Source organism: Aquarana catesbeiana, linkage group LG02, assembly GCF_042186555.1.
Source record: "Aquarana catesbeiana isolate 2022-GZ linkage group LG02, ASM4218655v1, whole genome shotgun sequence".
Classification (NCBI taxonomy): Eukaryota; Metazoa; Chordata; class Amphibia; order Anura; family Ranidae; genus Aquarana; species Aquarana catesbeiana.
In genome coordinates, this window is record NC_133325.1 from 383,983,936 (window position 1) to 384,002,681 (window position 18,746).

At 41.8% G+C, this 18,746-nt stretch overlaps 1 protein-coding gene across 1 annotated transcript in view; it reads left to right on the plus strand.

Annotated features, from left to right (window-relative positions):
- The window catches only part of DOC2B (double C2 domain beta), an 829,321-nt gene that overhangs the window by 425,125 nt on the left and 385,450 nt on the right, over window positions 1-18,746 (plus strand). Inside the window, exon 3 of the mRNA XM_073615151.1 lies at window positions 18,143-18,217. Coding sequence (XP_073471252.1) covers window positions 18,143-18,217 — 75 coding nt within the window. The remainder of the gene's footprint in view (window positions 1-18,142; window positions 18,218-18,746) is intronic.

Consider the following 18,746-nt stretch of genomic DNA (forward strand, 5'->3'; position numbering starts at 1 on the left):
CATGGGTTCCCCCTCCAAGAGCATACCAGGCCCTTCGGTCTGGTATGGATTTTAAGGGGAACCCCCACGCAAAAAAACGGCATTGGGTTCCCCCCAAAATCCCTACCAGACCCTTATCCGAGCATACAGCCCGGCAGGTCAGGAAAGGGGGTGGGGACAAGCGAGCGCCCCCCCCCCCTGAACCGTACCAGGCCGCATGCCCTAAACATGGAGGGGGGGTTCTTTGAGGCAGGGGGGCCTGTGCCCCCCCAGCCCAAAGCACCTTGCCCCATGTTGATGGGGACAAGGGCCTCTTCCCAACAACCCTGGCTGTTGGTTGTCGGGGGCGGGGAGCTAATCGGAATCTGGAAGCCCACTTTAACAAGGGGGCCCCCGGATCCCGGATCCTGGCCCCCCACCCTGTGTGAATGAGTATATAAATCTCCCCTCATGCAACCATCTGCAATTTAACAACCAATGGCACTTGCTGAGAACTACACATCAACATTGGTTTAAAGAAAACTACCCAAATATTGATGTATTGCTGATGTATGCTGTGAAGCTAGCTGTTCTGATGCATTTTAATTTTGCATCATATAGCTTACCCTTTTTAACTTTTTTGAAATTTCACAAAATGGGATTTTATTCAGCTTTATGCACTGTAGTGCATTGCAGTGTGAAAAATGCAGCATGTCCCACTTTTTTTAGCTAACACCACACAGAGCAATTCATAGAACTCAAATTGTCAAGGCTGGGCAAGGCTGTCCAATGCCACCCAATGCAATTGGTGTGAATGGGCCCTAAGAGATTATAGCTGCTGGTACATGCTAAAATAGTGTATTCTTTAATATCTATGGAACAATAAAATATAGTCAAAGCATCCTGGAAATAGGCAGTAGTGCATTTTACTACAGAATAGTTATGAAATAGCATAAACTTGTATAAAACTGTTAAAATGTAATACCCTTCTAAAGTGGATAAGAAGCTGTAATTTTTATGTATAAGAGGAGTCATACTTGAAAGAAGTGGCACAAGCCTCAGCAGACTAAATGTTACATTTTTTACTCTTACATTTGGCAGGACACATTAGCAATGAATGATACAAGTCTTGTTTTGTAATTCTCTCAGGTACCATCGAGATAATTAGTTTCATTTAAGTGAATTGTGCTGCTGAATTAACAATTCATAGGAGAATTATAGAGCTCAGTTAACCCCAGTATATGATATATACTGTACACTGCTATAGTAAATAAAGATACCATAACCATTCAAATTAATAAATGAGTTTGAGTCTTTGGGGAGGTTCAGGCAAATATCACAATTTAAACATAAATAGACCAATTAGTAGTTTTTCAGCTTAACTTTGTGTAACATTCATGTGGATTTAGAGCATGTCCAATCAAGATAGCTGCAAGCTAAAATCAAAGTTGTCTCTGGCTTTTAGAAACATGCTGCACTGATTCTGCCATGTTTTTTCATTCTGACAAAGCACATGTGTGTTTGCAGGTGAAACATGTCAACGTCATCATGTCAGATGTCAGACTGATCATGCCCACTAAATTATAAAAACTTAGTGCTATACTTAGAGCAATAGTGGGGATGCACAGGAGCAGTGTTTGACACCATATGTGAACTGACCTGGCAACTTTGAGTAACCCCACATAAAGCCACCAGGGTGAAATTTTTCATGTCAGCCTGTAATGAACATTCCAAAAGTGGTTCAATTGTAAGAGGAGGCAACTAACCTTGCAATCAGCTGTTTATGACACAAAGGGTTAGCTGCTTAGCTGAACCTGTAAAAGGCAAAACACACACACATATATATATATATATACTGCTCCAAAAAAATAAAGGGACACTTTTTAATCAGAGTGTAGCATCAAGTTAATTAAACTCCTGGGTTAAGTAGCAGAGGGGGTTGTTAATCAGTTTCAGCTGCTTTGGTGTTAATGAAATTAAGAGGTGTACTAGCATGGTTTTACAGGTGGAGGTCACTGACATTTTTTTCCCTACTCATCGTTTCTGACTGTTTTTCACTAGTTTTGCATTTGGCTAGGGTCAGCGTCACTACTGGTAGCATGAGGGGATATCTGGACTTAGAGGTTGCACAGGCAATCCAACTCCTCCAGGATGACACATCAATACGTGCCATTTCCAGAAGGTTTGCTGTGTCTCCCAGCACAGTCTCAAGAGCATGGAGGAGAATCCAGGAGACAGGCAGTTACCCTAGGAGAGCTGGACAGGGCCGTAGAAGGTCCTTAACCCATCAGCAGGACTGGTATCTGGTCCTTTGTGCAAGGAGGAACAGGATGAGCACTGCCAGAGCCCTACAAAATGACTTCAGCAGGCCACTGATGTGAATGTCTCTGAACAACAATCAGAAACAGACTTCATGAGAAGTGGCCTGAGGGCTCGACATGCTCTAGTGGGCCCTGTGCTCACTGCCTGGCACCGTAGAGCCCGATTGGCATTTGCCATTAAACACCAGAATCTACGCTGGTGCAGTGGGTCCTGGATTCCTCCTGGGGCACAACAATGCCCAGCCCCATGTGGTGAGAGTATGCAGCCAGGTCCTGGAGGATGAAGGAATTGATACTATTGCCTGGTCCCCACGCTCGTCTGACCTAAATCCAATAGAACACCTCTGGGACATTATGTTTCGGTCCATCCGACACCACCAGGTTGCACCTCAGTCTGTTCAGGAGCTCAGTGATGCCCTGGTCCAGATCTGGGAGGAAATACCCCAGGACACCATCCGTTGTCTCATTAGGAGCATGCTCCAATGTTGTTATGCGTGCATACAAGCACATGGGGGCCATACAAACTGCTGAGTACCATTTTGAGTTGCTGCAATGAAATTTCAGCAAAATGGACTAGCCTGCTGCATCATTTTTTCACTTTGATTTTATGGGTGTCTTTTAATTCAGCCCTCTGTAGGTTAATAATTTTCATTTCCATCAAATGATGTGGCATCCTTTCGTTCCTAACACTTTACCCAATCCATATCAGTATAGATATCCAGCATGATATTTTTCATTATTATATTTGTAATTAAACTCTCCTGTATCAATTAACAGTTGCTGACAATATAGAAGTCACACGGCAACCAGTTAAAATGGTGAAAAATAGACTCAACTTTTCTGTTTTATGTCTCTGTGTGCCACACGGAGCATGTAGAACAGAAAGAGCAGAAAATATTTTTCTGAGGATTTGAGAACAAAAATTGTGGAAAAGCATGGACAATCTCAAGGTTACAAATCCATCTCCAGAGAACTTAATGTTCCTGTGTCCACTGTGCACAACATTTTCAAGAAGTTTACAGCCCATTGCATACCTGGATGTGGACAAAAGAGGAAAATTGATCAAAAACTGAAACAAAGGATTGTCCGAATGGTGGATAAAGAACTTTGAGAAACTTCGAGACAAATTCAAGCTGACCTTCAGGCACAGGGTACAACTGTGTCAGCTCGCATTATATGTCACCATCTGAATGAAAAGGGACGCTATGGTAGGAGACCCAGGAGGACCCCACTGCTGACGCAAAAACATAAATAATCCAGATTGGAGTTTGCCAGAACTTACCTGAGGAAGCCAAAATCCTTTTGGGAGAATGTGCTGTGGATAGATGAAACAAAATTAAAGCTTTTTGGTAATTCTCATTCATCATTCTACTGTTTTCAGAAAAAATAAATGAGGCCTTTAAAGAAAGAATGCAGTCCCTATAGTCAAACATAGAGGAGGTTCACTGATGCTTTGGGGTTGCTTTGTTGATTCAGGCACTGGATGTCTTGAACGTGTGCATGGCATTATGAAATCTGAAGACTACCAAAGAATTCTGGGGTGCAATGTAGGGCCCGGTGTCAGAAAGTTGGGTCTGCGTTAGAGGTCATGGGTCTTACAGCAGGACAATGTCCCAAAGCACACGTCAAAAAGCACAGATAAATGGTTTAAGACAAATTGCTGGAGAGTACTGAACTGCCTTAACCCCTCCTGTTTAAAGTTCTTCAAGCAATACAGTTCAAAAAGGTATCCACTAAACTGAGTTATAGCAGCCAGTGTGTATGGATTTGTGCCTGTGGGGACGGGCGGGCCTCTGTACTGTTTGGGAAGAACCAGCTATTACCACCGGACACTACAGGGATAGCGCTGCATTGTTACACATTTTTTGTGTTTTTTTATCTTTACCATCATCTCATCAACATTTATAGCAGTTTTGCAAATTGCTGCTATTTTCAGATGGAAATTTTCAGATTTTCAGATGGAAAAGGATAGACAATTATGAAGAACAAATCATAGTGGAGTTTTCCTTCCAAGATTATGTTCAAAACACAGTTCCATCATTTTCACTGTGAAGCCTGTGGCCACCACAAATAGTTTTTAGAAAAACAATATGGTGTGTAACCCAACATGACTATATTCTTTATACAAATAGTAAGAATGTGTCTGAGTGAATTGGTATATACTAAAGATATGCAGAAAATACATAGAATAAATTGTACTCATGGTGACAAATATACAGTAGGGCAGTTTTCCATCCACAGTAAGAATGTAAAACTAAAATGCCAACCCAAACCATATAACTGCATCAGACAAAGAAGGGAAAACACATTTTAGGAGAACTGGATACTTCAACACAACTGATGATGATGATGATGATGTACAGTATTGCTGCGTACACACGATCGGACAACAAAATCCTGGATTTATTTCCGACGGATGTTGGCTCAAACTTGCCTTGCATACACACGATCGCACAAATGTTGTCGGAAATTCAAGATTCAAGAAATTCAAGAACGTGGTGACGTACAACACGTACGACAAGCCGAGAAAAATGAAGTTCAATAGCCAGTGCGGCTCTTCTGCTTGATTCTGAGCATGTGTGGTATTTTGTGCGTCGGAATTGTGTACACACGATGGGAATTTCTGACAACGGATATTGTTGCCGGAAAATTTGAGAACCAGCTCTCAAATTTTTGTTATCGGAAATTCCGACAACAAATGTCCGATGGAGCCTACACACGGTCGGAATTTCTGGCAACTAACTCATATCGAACATTTGTTGTCGGAAATTCCGACCGTGTGTACGCGACATATCTCACAAAAGTGAGTACACCCCTCACATTTTTGTAAATATTTTATTATATCTTTTCATGTGACAACACTGAAGAAATGACACTTTGCTACAATGAAAAGTAGTGAGTGTACAACTTGTACATTGTAAATTTGCTGTCCCCTCAAAATAACTCAACACACAGCCATTAATGTCTAAACCGCAGGTAACAAAAGTGAGTACACCCCTAAGTGAAAATGTCCAAATTGGGCCCAAAGTGTCAATATTTTGTGTGGCCACCATTATTTTCCAGCACTGCCTTAACCGTCTTGGGTATAGAGTTCACCAGAGCTTCACAGGTTGCCACTGGAGTCCTCTTCCACTCCTCCATGACAACATCACGGAGCTGGTGGATGTTAGTGACCTTGCGCTCCTCCACCTTCTGTTTGAGAATGCCCCACGGATGCTCAATAGGGTTTAGGTCTGGAGACATTCTTGTCCAGTCCATCACCTTTACCCTCAGCTAGTTTAGCAAGGCAGTGGTCATCTTGGAGGAGTGTTTGGGGTTGTTATCATGTTGGAGTACTGTGCTGCAGCCCAGTCTTCAAAGGGAGGGGAACATGCTCTGCTTCAGTATATCACCGTACATGTTGGCATTCATGTGTCCCTCAATGAACTGTAGCTCCCCAGTGTTGGCGGCACTCCTGCAGCCCCAGACATTGACATTCCCATCACCATGCTTGACTGTAGGCAAGACACACTTGTTTTTGTACTCCACACCTGGTTGCTGCCACACATGCTTGACACCATCTGAACCAAAAACATTTATCCTCATCTCATCAGACCACAGGACATGGTTCCAGTAATCCATGTCTTTAGTCTGCTTGTCTTCAGCAAACTGTTTGCGGGCTTTCTTGTGCATCATCATTAGAAGAGGCTTCCTTCTGGGATGACAGCCATGCAGACCAATTTGATGCAGTGTGTGGCGTATGGTCTGAGCACTGACAGGCTGACACCCCCCACCCCTTCAACCTCTGCAGCAATGCTGGCAGCACTCATACGTCTATTTCCCAAAGACAACCTCTGGATATGACGCTGAGCACATGCACTCAACTTCTTTGGTCGACCATGGCAAGGCTTGTTCTGATTGAAACCCCCATCCTGTTAAACCGCTTAATGGTCTTGGCCACTGTGCTGCAGCTCAGTTTCAGGGTCTTGGCAATCTTCTTATAGGCTATCTTTATGTAGAGTAACAATTCTTTTTTTTCAGATCCTCAGAGAGTTATTTGCCATGAGGTGCCATGTTGAACTTTCAGTAACCAGTATGAGAGAGGGAGAGCGATAACACCAAATTTAACACACCTGCTCCCCATTCACACCTGAGACCCTGTAACACTAACGAGTCACATAACAACGGGGAGGAAAAATGGCTATTTGGACCCAATTTGGACATTTTCACTTAGGGGTGTACTCACTTTTGTTTCCAGCGATTTAGACATTAATGTCTGTGTGTTGAGTTATTTTGAGGGGACAGCAAATTTACACTGTTATGCAAGCTGTACACTCACTACTTTACATTGTAGCAAAGTGTAATTTCTTCAGTTTTGTCACATGAAAAAGTATAATAAAATATTTACAAAAATGTAATATTATTTAATATATTAGAATATTAAAATCAGTCATCCAGACTGAATCCCATTCAGTGTCTTAGAGAAGTCCAAGGACTCTCCAGTATCCAAGTCTTCCCCAGCAGTTTAAAATCTATTACGACTATAGCTTTGTACTTGGTAAAGAAGGGTAGAAGAAGGGTTACAGCACTCTCTTCAGGGACAACTCAATCCATATACCAGGTCCACTCACAGGTTCCGAGGCTCAATGTGTCCCAACACACTCCAATGCAACAGTAATAAGGAGAGCCGGCAAAACTGTAATCCTTAAAGTGTTGTTTATTGGTACATCAGAGTGACAATAAAACAATAAAGCTGACGTGTTTTGGCAATAGCCTTAGTCGTAGCTTATTACTATAGCTTTGTACTTGCAGGAAGATAACTCTAAAAATCTGTGGCATCACTAGGGTTGGTGTCACCTAGTGTGTAAAAAATTGGTGTCACCCCCCCACCACCAACTATATTCCCCCCTCAGTACAGACCCCGCTCAATACAGACCCCCCTCCACTACCTATAGACCCTCTCCTAAGTACAGATCCCCTCCCGCACTCACTAAGTAGGGGGTTTAAACGGAGGGAGGGGGGTCTGTACTGAGTGAAGGGGATCTATTTTGAGTAGTTCCTCAGTAGAGACTCCCCCACTAAGTACAGAACCCCTTTCCTCAATATAGACAAAGCCCCACTAAGTACTGCCCCCCTCCCTCAGTACAGACCCCCCATCAGTATAGACCCCCCTCAGTGAAGACCCCCCATCAATATAGACACCCCCTCAGTGCAGACCCCCCATCAGTATAGACCCCCTCAGTGTAGACCCCCATCAGTATAGGCACCTCCCCCCAGTGCAGACCTCCCTATCAGTATAGACCCCCTCAGTGCAGACCCCCCATCAGTATGGACACCCCCTCTGTGCAGATCCCCCCATGAGTATAGACCCCCCTCAGTGCAGACCACCCCATCAGTATAGACCCCCCTCTCCCCTCCCATAGCGCCCCCCCCCTGCACTAGTCCATCTACATATACTGTAGTAGTGTACAGGCCTCAGAACAGCACAGACGGTATACACAGCGGAGAGTGGTGTGTGTCCCTCGGGTTTCTCCTCTTCCTGTGTGGATGTAAACAGAGAGGAGGGGGAGTCGGCTTCAGTCCGCTCCGCTGAGGGACACAGCCGCGAGATTCAAGAGGCAGATTAGTGTAGAGCAGCGGGCAGTGTTACCGATGCCGCTACCCACGGGTGTCACCCGGGTGCGGCCCGCACCCCCCATCCCCCCTAGCGACGCCTGTGCTAAAAATGCTTGCTAAATTTAATGACTGTGCTTTGTCTTTATTATGATTGGAAATGATTCATGATAGACATAATTTAATGCAGTATCAGATTATTTTTGTTTAATAAAGTAGAATGTTCCACATTTTGTTGTTGATTTAACATTCTTTTCATGCTTGAGACTTCTAAACTGTTGTATTTTCATATATGCTTTTGGGATAATTGCTTAAACTGTCCATACAGTAGATGGATCAAAATTCGGACGGTTCAGCAGGGACCAGTAGAATTTTGATCCATCTATGGCTGTTCCTGTTTGTGAGAAGTCAAACTAATGATCAACTTTTCATGAACAGGCTTGTTGGAAAATTTGTGTTTCATCATCACTGCAGCCAATAAGCTGAAGATTGTATTAGTGTATTCTGATGGCAGAGGAGCCCCACAGTCAGAATATAATAACACAGCGGGAGGATTCCCCCATCCACCTCACTTGTGTGGATGGGGAATTCTATTCAGTTTTTTTTTTAATCAACCTGCTGGCTGTTGGAGCCATATATGGCCAGCTTTAGTAGTTTATTTATGAGTGTTTTCACCCAAGCTTCACATAACTATTACCAAAGATTCTAAACATTTTCCTAATGAATACATTTTAGATGGAAAATGTATGAATCTGGGGAAAAATTTGTGAATTTTGGATGAAAACATTAATAAATGGACCTTTAGTAAGAAGAGCTATCTATAAAATATAATATATTCTCTTCCTCCTTATCCACATACAGTATTTAATAGTTTGATAGCTTTATTTAGATTCAACAGTCTTTAGAGAATAACATCATGGTGTCAGCAAAAGGGTTAAAATGTACTCATCACTAGATATATTCATTGTACTGTCTAGCTCTGGTCCTTTAGGGTGGCATACAGACTATGTCCTGGGGCAGACACAATCATTTCACTGGAGCTCGAAACATTATTTATTAACTATTATTATATCTAAAAGAGGACAATAAAGAAAAGCTTACATTCTTTGTAATATAATAACAGCAACATAGTCAGAATTCCAGTGAGAAATGGCAGTATGCCAAACATCCGCTTTGCTGAATCTATTTTAAAGCCATTTAACAATGGAACTTAAAATTATAATGGAACTCATTATATTCTAAAGCCACATTTCTAAATAAGAGCCTTGATTTGATGTTTCCAAATCCACTTTATTGCCATCCTGTTTACTGAGTCTGCCTTTGAATGTTCCAAAATGTGAAGTTCTCATAACTGATTTTATTCTGAAAGTGAAAAGTATTCTTTGTTTATCCTGATGCCCAGTTATGACAGAAAAGCAGCAAAATCAAATAATATTGTGAAACATATCCGTATGTAAGTTAATGTTTTAACCATTTCGGCCCCAGAAGATTTTACCCCCTTTGTGACCAGAACACTTTTTACAATTTGCACTTTATTGCTTCAACTTAAAATTCCGCGGTAATGCGGCGCTGTACCCAAACGAAATTTGAATCCTTTTTTTCACTAATAGAGCTTTTTTTGGTGGTATTTTTGTTAAAAAAAATAATTTCTTCATCAGTTTAGGCCGAGATGTATTCTTCTACATATTTTTGGTAAAAAAATTGCAATAAGCGTATATTGATTGGTTTGCGCAAAAGTTATAGCATCTACAAAGTATGGGAAAGATTTATGGCATTTTTACTATAATTTTTTTTTTTTACTAATAATGGCAGTGATCTGTGATTTTTAGCGGTACTGCGACATGGCAATGGACAGATCGGACACTTTTGACACATTTTTTATGCACTGATTACTGTATAAATGTCACTGGCAGGGAAGGGGTTAACACTAGGGGACGATCAAGGGGTTAAATGTGTGTTCCCTCACTGTGTTCTAACTATATGGGGATAGGACTGACTAGGGGAGAAGACATATAGTTGTTCCTACTTAGTTGTTCCTCTTCCCTGACAGAACAGGGATTTGTGTGTTGGCCCTCGTACACGCAATCGATCGCGACCGGCGGCCATGCTCATCGGGTCCCCTGCTGTGCAGCGGGCGTGCGCAGGTGCTTCTGGCAGCCCTTAAAGGGAACTCCGTACCCATATGGATTTTCGTGCAGGGGCGCCATTCTGCCCCCCGTAAAAAGACGTGAGCCGATCAGAAACCGGTTAATGAAGGTGGTGAATGGCAAACATCTATTTTGCACCTTGTGAGAAACGTAAAAGCAAAAGTGAACAAATGGGCAAACTTGCAAAAGAAGATCAATACTTACCTGTCCAGTGGGCAGAGAATCCTAACTTTACTTACTTGCAGAGCTTTGATGGCTAATTAGCATCATGCATACTGGATGTTTTTACAGCTACTCCTAGGGGCATCTGGTGTTTTATTCCTGCCTCTAAACTCCTCTGCATGTTAGCCTTTGTGTCCATGCACACATAGGCTTTTATCAGTGTTTAGTGGTAGGGGCTTTTAGAGACACAAAAAACACTTGATTGAATAAATTATTTATTCTGGCTAATGAAATGAAATAACGCCCAAGAGTTTGATGCCTGTAAAAGCTCCTAAAAGCTTTAGACATTTTTACCAGCGTCAGGCATTTTTTCTGCAAAAACGCTGCTGGATCCTGATCTAGCGATGTACACGAGAGCAGAAACTCTCCCGAGCCTCTCCCTCCTCATTGGCTGAGGCACAGCAGGGGGGAGCCAGTGTGAGTGAGTAGGAAATGGGGGCAGGGCCAAGCTCGGGAGGGAGCACACACAAGTGCCCCAAGAGAAAGTAGCTTGCTATGGGGGCATTTAGCAAGGGGAAGGGACCAGGAACACCTTGTTAAAAACCACTTGAGGACCTTGGGCATAGGAGATATGCCCTAAAAACTTAAACACTTCCTGCTACTCTCCCTGCTGGTTGATCCAATTTTACCATCCATACATTCAATGTGGAATGGGGAATCCTTCCCGCTGTAGTAGTGTATTCTGCCAGCAAGGAGCCTTCTCCACCAACAGAATACAATTATCAATACAAGTGTTGTCGGCTATAACCTGTGGCACTGATTGGGAAAAACATGACAGGCTGATTGTACACAAATCACTTGATACATCTATTTGTGTACAGCCAGCCTGCCCATACATGAATCAAAATTCGTCTGGTCCCTGCTGCCGAATTTCAATCCATGTATAGCTGGCTTTAGTGTTATTATAAGCAGGATACATTATAATGTAATTTGTACGCATTTTTATTCACAGTAACACTAGTTGTTTTAAAATTAAACACTAAATTCGAAAAAAAATTTTTTTTACATTTTTTAGATTTAGATTTTACAGTATGTTTTGTCTATTGATGGCATACATTTTCAACAAGAAAGCCTTGTTGTCTTGAAAATATGCCATACTGTATGTATTACTTTGTTATCTTAAAGCTGAGCTTTGGGCACAAACACTTTCATTTAAATATAATCCTAAATAGCCACAAAGGATATAAATACACTTGCACCAAACACCTTTGCAAGCCCAGATATTATCTGGTAAAAGTAGCTGTGACATCATCATGTCCCCATCAACATGGGGACAAGGTGCTTCTTTAACCACTTCTGGACCGCCCACTGACGTTATACGTCGGTACTTTGAAGGAGGGTATTGTTGTTATGGCAGCAGCTAACTGCCATAACACTGGTATCCTCTTCTTCAGTGAGCGGTCCGGTTTAAGATAAAAGTGGTCTCTGCGGCGGATTCGCTGCAAGATCACTTTTATCGGCGGCGGGAGAGGGGCCCCCCTCCCACCACGATCCGGTACCCTCCGCCGCTTACCGGAGCCGTCAGCAGTGGCGGAAGTGATCAGATCCTTCCTGCGGCCTGACATGGGGATGAGTGAGGGGAAGATTTTTTTTTTTTTTTTAATTGCATTTTAGTGTAAATATGAGATCTGAGGTCTTTTTGACCCCATATCTCATGCTTTTTTACATTCCTTGTAATAGGAATAAAAGTGACACATTTTTTTTTTTTTAAACAGTGTAAAAATAAAAAAAAAAGGTAAAATAAATAAGAATAAAAAAAAATTTTTTAAACGTGCCCTGTCCCGATGAGCTCGCGTGCAGAAGCGAACGAATATGTGAGTAGCGCCCGCATATGAAAACGGTGTTCAAACCACACATGTGAGGTATCAACGCGATCCGTAGAGCGAGAGCAATAATTCTAGCTTTAGACCTCTGTAACTTAAAACATGCAACCTGTAGAATTTTTTAAACGTCGCCTATGCAGATTTTTAAGGGTAAAAGTTTGTCGCCATTCCCCGAGCAGACGCAATTTTGAAGCGTGACATGTTGGGTATCAATTTACTCAGTGTAACATTATCTTTCACAGTAAAAAAAAAATTGGGGCTAACTTTACTGTTGTCTTATTTTTTAATTCAAAAAAGTGTATTTTTTTTTACATTTTTCTATTGCTGGGAATGGTATTGTATTGCCAGAAATTTAATTGTCATTTCATGTTTTTTTTTCCTTTATAAATGTAATTTTTGCTGTAGAATGTTCTGTACATGTTACAGATGCACCACTTCACAGGCAGACTAGGGGGACCCCCCAGGTACTATATTTAAATTAATTTTTTATTGTTGCACTTTAAGCATCATTAAAATCACTGCTCCTAAAAAACTTTAAAAAAAAAATGTTTTGCATTGATACATGTCTCCCAAGGCAGTACCCGGACCCCATACACTTTTTATGGCCAATTACTTGCATATAAGCCTTAAATATTGGACTTTTGATTTTTCACGTTTGGGTACCATAGACTTTAATAGGGTTCACCATTCGGGTCAGAACTTATTCTCTGTTCAGGAGTTCTGGTGTGAACCGAACAGGGGGGGTGTTCGGCCCATCTCTACTAGTAAATCCTTGTGCTTTAAAGCCATGATGTATCCCTTGGGCTTTAATGACACATCTGTTTTTGCGCTCCTTCCTCTTCCCTGAAGTTGTACTGGCTGACACAGAGGAGTGAGATCATGTGATCAGACCAGAGTTGCCTGAAAATAGGTAAGTATATACATCTTTCTTACACAGGTTAGTTAGCATAGGTGTTATGCGGGTGCAAGGGGGGTTTAAGTAGTGTAAGGAAAACTTACAGTTCAGTTCCTGATCCTCTTTTAGGATCTGAGACTGCAAGATGTAGCCTGGACCTTGAGTTGAGCCCTCTCACAAAGTGTACAGCTTAGTTCAAAACAAGGCAAATATGTTATAGTGTCACAGTTACCACCGTGATCACATGACCAATCATGGTGATCACGTGATTGGGAATCACACAGAGTGGTTTCTTTCCTTTGCTGCAGTACCTTCTGCTGCTAATAGTAACATGTCCCACAATTGAGTGCTCAGCTGCCACCTAGCAAAAACGGTGTCATGCCACAGGCAATTTGCTGGGAAAATGTTAAATGAACCTGTGGGCAGACTATGGACATTCATCTATTTGCATATGCTCAACAAGCAGACCGCTGTAGCTACAGCCACTGTAAAACAATTCATCTCCACATTTCATAAGAAAGGTTCGCTGATTGGGTTGTATTTAGATTATTAGGTGCCTTATCTGTTCTCTCTCCCAAAAGTGACTAGGCAGTGTTCCAGTCTTCTAATGTAAAAAAAAAAGGAAGTGCTCTTATTTTGAGAGTACATAATATTTAATTCTGATACAATAATGGCCAGAAGGCCTTTCTTTTGCTGTCTCTAATAAAGCTCCAATTTGTAAATGCCACCTAAATAATAATAATGCCCATACTGGCAAGTAATGGAATCTTATTTGACAGTATAAGAGCAGTAGGCAGTGCTTACAAGGTCAGGGAATATTAGAATCCTTTAGAAATATTATTATCAATAGAAACACTGACAGTAGAAACCTTGCTGGCTCATAAAGGTAATAGCAGGCAACTTTTGGTTTCTGCTTACAGGTAGAGCTTTGATAATGAAATACAGTTTCATAATTCCCGGAGTCCATCTTTAATGTAGAAATCCACAAAACGCCCTAAAGATTTTAAGTTATATCTTACATCTGTTATAAATAATCCAATTCAATAATCCACGAGGATTTAATTTGATAAACCAACAATACATCAAATGTAAACCTGTAATCTACTTGTTTATGCAAATTATATACCTTTGATGACCAGCTATAAGAAAACAGGTAAAAAAATCCACTCAAGTTTCCTCCTATCTGTCAGCAGGTGTTTACCTGTCATATAATAATGGCGATTCACATTGGGGTTGATTTACTACAGGCAAAAAAGCTGTGTACTTTTCAAAGTGAAGTTGCACTCAGCAAGTGCAGTTGCTCCAGAGCTTAGTAAATGAGGTAAAGCTTCACTTTGCAAAGAATACCCAATCACGTGCAATGAAAATAAAGAAAATGGCATTTTTGCTTGCACATGATTGGATGATAAAAGTCAGCAGAGCTTCTGCTCATTTACTAATCTCTGGAGCAACTGCTCTTGCAGAGTGCAACTGCACTTTGCAAAGTGCACAGTCTATTTGTCTTTAGTAGATCAACTCCATAGCCTTATGGGTGCACTCCTGACATAATTGTCCAGGGCAGGGCAGGGCAGGAAAGGGACCTAGGCTCTGGAACGGCATGGTGGCAGAAGGCATACTTACCATGCATTAGTACGATACTATGTAAATCTCTGGTTTGGGTAAATCAGAGTGTTACTAAACCCACAACAGTAAAATCAGTGTGTATATGCAGTAAAGAATGCTTGTTATACTCATTGTGGAACCTAAGGGGTTAAACCTCCGCATTGTGTAAAAAGGCTGTTTGATCCGGTCTTCTCTTAACCCCCCACCCCCCCTTTCCACTGTCCCAATTCATCTCCTGATAAGGCAGAGCCTCTGCAGTCAGTCTGCACATGCTCAGTTTGGTGTTTATTGCTAGGGAGTTTTTTTTTCCTGGAAGTGTGCATGCTATTGGCACAGGGCCAATTATCACTGTCTAGACAGACGATCAGGGATCATGCAGCCTCATAGGACAGTCAGAGTTAAATGAAAACTCCTCATACAAGCAGTAACCAGACACTGATAAATGTCACAAGACTGCTATATACTGCTGATCAGAAAAGGTATTTAGCAGTTTATATTTACTAAAACCATTGCATTTCCATGTTCTGTGTACTGTGGGAGACCAGATATAGTGAATGCAGGCTCCTGGGTTTAGTAACACTTTAACTTGTCACTAATAAACAATAGTAAATAATATCCTTTTGTTCCTTGGCAATCAATACATTATTTTGTTACTTACTCTATGTAGCAAACAACTACTTTTTTCAGTGCTGCATTTCCCTTTTTATAATGCTGACTGTTGAATTGCAATTTATATTGTGTTGAAAGCTTAATTTAATTGAGGTATGTTAATGTGAACCTGTTACATACCTGGCCCAATAAACAGAGCATATGAGGAAATATTGCATAAGTAGTGGTTACTTTCTTTAAAACCCAACTGACAAAAAAACTCTACATCCAGAGGTAGGCAAATTATGGTTTATTAAAATAATTTTTTATGTTTATTACAGCATGAACATGCAAACCTTAGACCCTTTTCACACTGAGGCACTTTACAGGCGGTTTCGTGCTAAAAATAGCTCTTGTAAAACGCCTGTAAACTGCCTCTTCTGCAGTCCCAGTGTGAAAGCCTGAGTGCTTTCACACTGGGGCGGTGTGCTTGCAGGACAGGAAAAACAAGTCCTGCAAGCAGCATCTTTTCACGGTCAAAAGATCTCATTTTATTGATAAAAAGATCAACGTGGTACAGACAGAAATAAATAAATGTTATGTCATACATGTCATATATGGTTGGTAAAGTCACAAGAATACAAGGATTGGTATCCCTCAACTCGCATATCATGTAATTTAGCAGTCTAAACCTTCCATAGAGCGTAATTTATTTTAGTCAATTAGAAAACAAAGAAATAAGGGAAAAATTCCCCAATTTTTACCATCATAGACCCGGATGGAGTAACACTAGGTAGGGGGGGGGGGAGGGGGGAAGGGAAGGGCGGGGTAGAGGAAAGGGGGAGGGATGGAAAAGGGAGGGGGAAAAATGGGGAGGGGGGTGGGGGGGAGGGGAGACCAGAGCAACCCAGACAGCAGTCATGTACACCAATCATCATGTAATTTAGGCTAAACCCCTAGGCTGTCCAGGGTGACCAAATACCCTCGAATTTTTTGGGACATTTCCTATTCAGATATGTCATTTTGTACAGTGGAAGAGCCTTATTAATAGTTTCTTCCCAAAGCGTCATGGTGGGAGGAGTTACAGATGTCCACCTAAGCAGAATGGTTTTTTTTGCATAATAAAGCAAAAAACCAATTAGGAGTTTAGTGTATCTTGGTGTTTGATCGTCTTCCTGTATCCCAAGTAGTGCCAGCTCTGGCGATGGCCTCAATGTTAACCCGAGACGCTCATTAATGGCTTCAAATACTGCAGCCCAGAACTTGGTCACTTCAGGACAAGTCTAAAACATATGGAAATATGTTCCCTCATCCCTCCTACACCTACCACAGATGGGGTCTCTCAAGGGGTACAGTCTGTACAGTCGCTGTGGGGTGTAATATACCCTATGAAGAAACTTGGCCTGTATAATTTTATCCCGGGATGAGATTACCAACCCAAAGCCCTCCTCAAAACATTCGTTCCAATCCTCTCTTTCCAAGGTGGGAATGTCCGCCCTCCAAGTCTCCCACAGCCTCTCCAGTCTGGGAGAGTCCAAGCTGAGCAGAGACAGGTACAGGGAGGAGAGAGGCTTGGAAAGCGATTCCTGGGCCAAAAGCTCCTCTATGGGGTCCATGGTTAGGGCAATAGGTCCTGGAAACTGTGCTCTCGCTGCATGGCGCAATTGCTGATATCGGAAATACATCCACCTGGGAAGCTTAAATTTGTCTGAAAGGTCTTTAAACGTCAATAATTTCCCAGCAGGCATAATGTCTCGAATAGTCTTCACCCCATACTTTGCCCAAAGTTGTGGGTCCGGGATTGTACGGAAATGTGGGAAACTAGTATTACCCCACAAAGGTTGAAAGGGTGACCAGCGATTTGGTTTGAGAAACCTCCTTCTAGCTACCACCCACACTCTAAGTGTCGTCCTAGTTGGAAGCGGCAGACTAAGATAGGCCCCAGGTCCTCTATACACTAGATTCCCAAGATCTCCCAGGGATCCCAGAAAAGCCGCCTCGAGGCAGACCGCCGCATTGGCTCTAGAGCGGAGGAACCACCATCTGACCGAAACCAAAATGGCCGCCCAATAATAAACCCGGAAGTTGGGCAAAGCCAGTCCCCCACACCGCACCGGAAGACATAGGGTGAATCGTGCCAGTCTAGGGGTGGAGCCTCCCCAAATAAAGGACCCAATACATCTATCCAGTTCTCTAAAGAATGTGTTTGGGATCAACACTGGAGAGTTTCTAAATAAGTAATTGAATTTGGGAAGGAAAACCATCTTTATCAAGTTTATGCGTCCTAACAAATTAAGTGGAAGGTTTCCCCAGGAGGCACACTTAGCTCTAAATTGCGTCAGAACAGGGCGAAGATTTAGTTCGTAGAATTCCGAGGGGTCCCGACTTATTTGAATGCCCAGATATTTGAAACTCGAAACCCACTGCAACTGAGTGGGGGCCGCCGTGGCCCGCGCCAAGGGGTCGAGAGGAAACAACACAGACTTGGTCCAATTTATTCTCACTCCTGAGAATGCAAGCAGCATCTTTGGAGTGGTGTGGGAGCTCCTCCACCGCCCCTGCCCATTGAAATGAATGGGCGTCGCTTTCAAAGCACTTTAAAAGCGGTTTGAAAGCAGCGCTAAGTGGGCGCTTTTAACCCTTTTTTAACCCCTACTGGGGGGTTAAAAGTGCCCCGCTAGTGGTGCCAAAGCTACGCCGCTAAAACTAACAGCGCCATTGTTTTTAGTTTTGCATAGAGTGGAAAAGGTTCAAATGGAAAATCAAGTTGGCAGACCAATCATTCGATTTTTGTATGGTTAGTGTGCTTACTGCAACAGTCGATTTCCATGATCGAAAATTAATGAACATGTTGGAATTTTTTTTTCGAATAAACAAAAGATCAAGCATTATAAAAAAAACAACATTTTAAGTGAAATGCGCATGATTGATTTAATTGATTGGGTGTTTAAATATACTGTTTGACGTATTCTTATTGTCCGCTTTATATTTTAGGGCCTGAAGCCAATGGATCACAATGGACTGGCAGACCCATATGTAAAATTACATTTACTTCCTGGTGCTAGTAAGGTGAGTTCACATTCACAAATTCTACTGTTTGTTCTCATATGTTAATCATAATATTATGTTGATATTATAATAGTTTCTCTTCTGTCTCTAGAGAACACTGATCACTTTAATGATGACTACTCATATTTAAATTAGTAGAAATGTAATTGTTTTTTCAGGGTACCTACCTGCAAACAGACAATATAAGCCAGGGGTGTCCGACCTTTTGACCTTCCTAGGTCACATTGAAAAAAGAGGAATTGTCTTGGGTCACACGTAGAATACACTAACAATAAGGATAGCTGATGAGCAGAAAAAGTCGGGCAGATCACATGTTAATGATCACTGATAAAGATAATGTACCTGTATCAAAGCTTTTTTTTTTTTTTTTTTTTTTTTTCTTAATTATAAAAAGTAAGGGCAACATAAAACTAGTGCAGTGCTTGACACTGTTTTTGATATCTGCTTTGATGGATGTAGTTGCATTTCTCAATAAATTCCTAAGGTTCTCATCAGATATTTTGATTCCAATTTTGTCCTATGTGTGCTT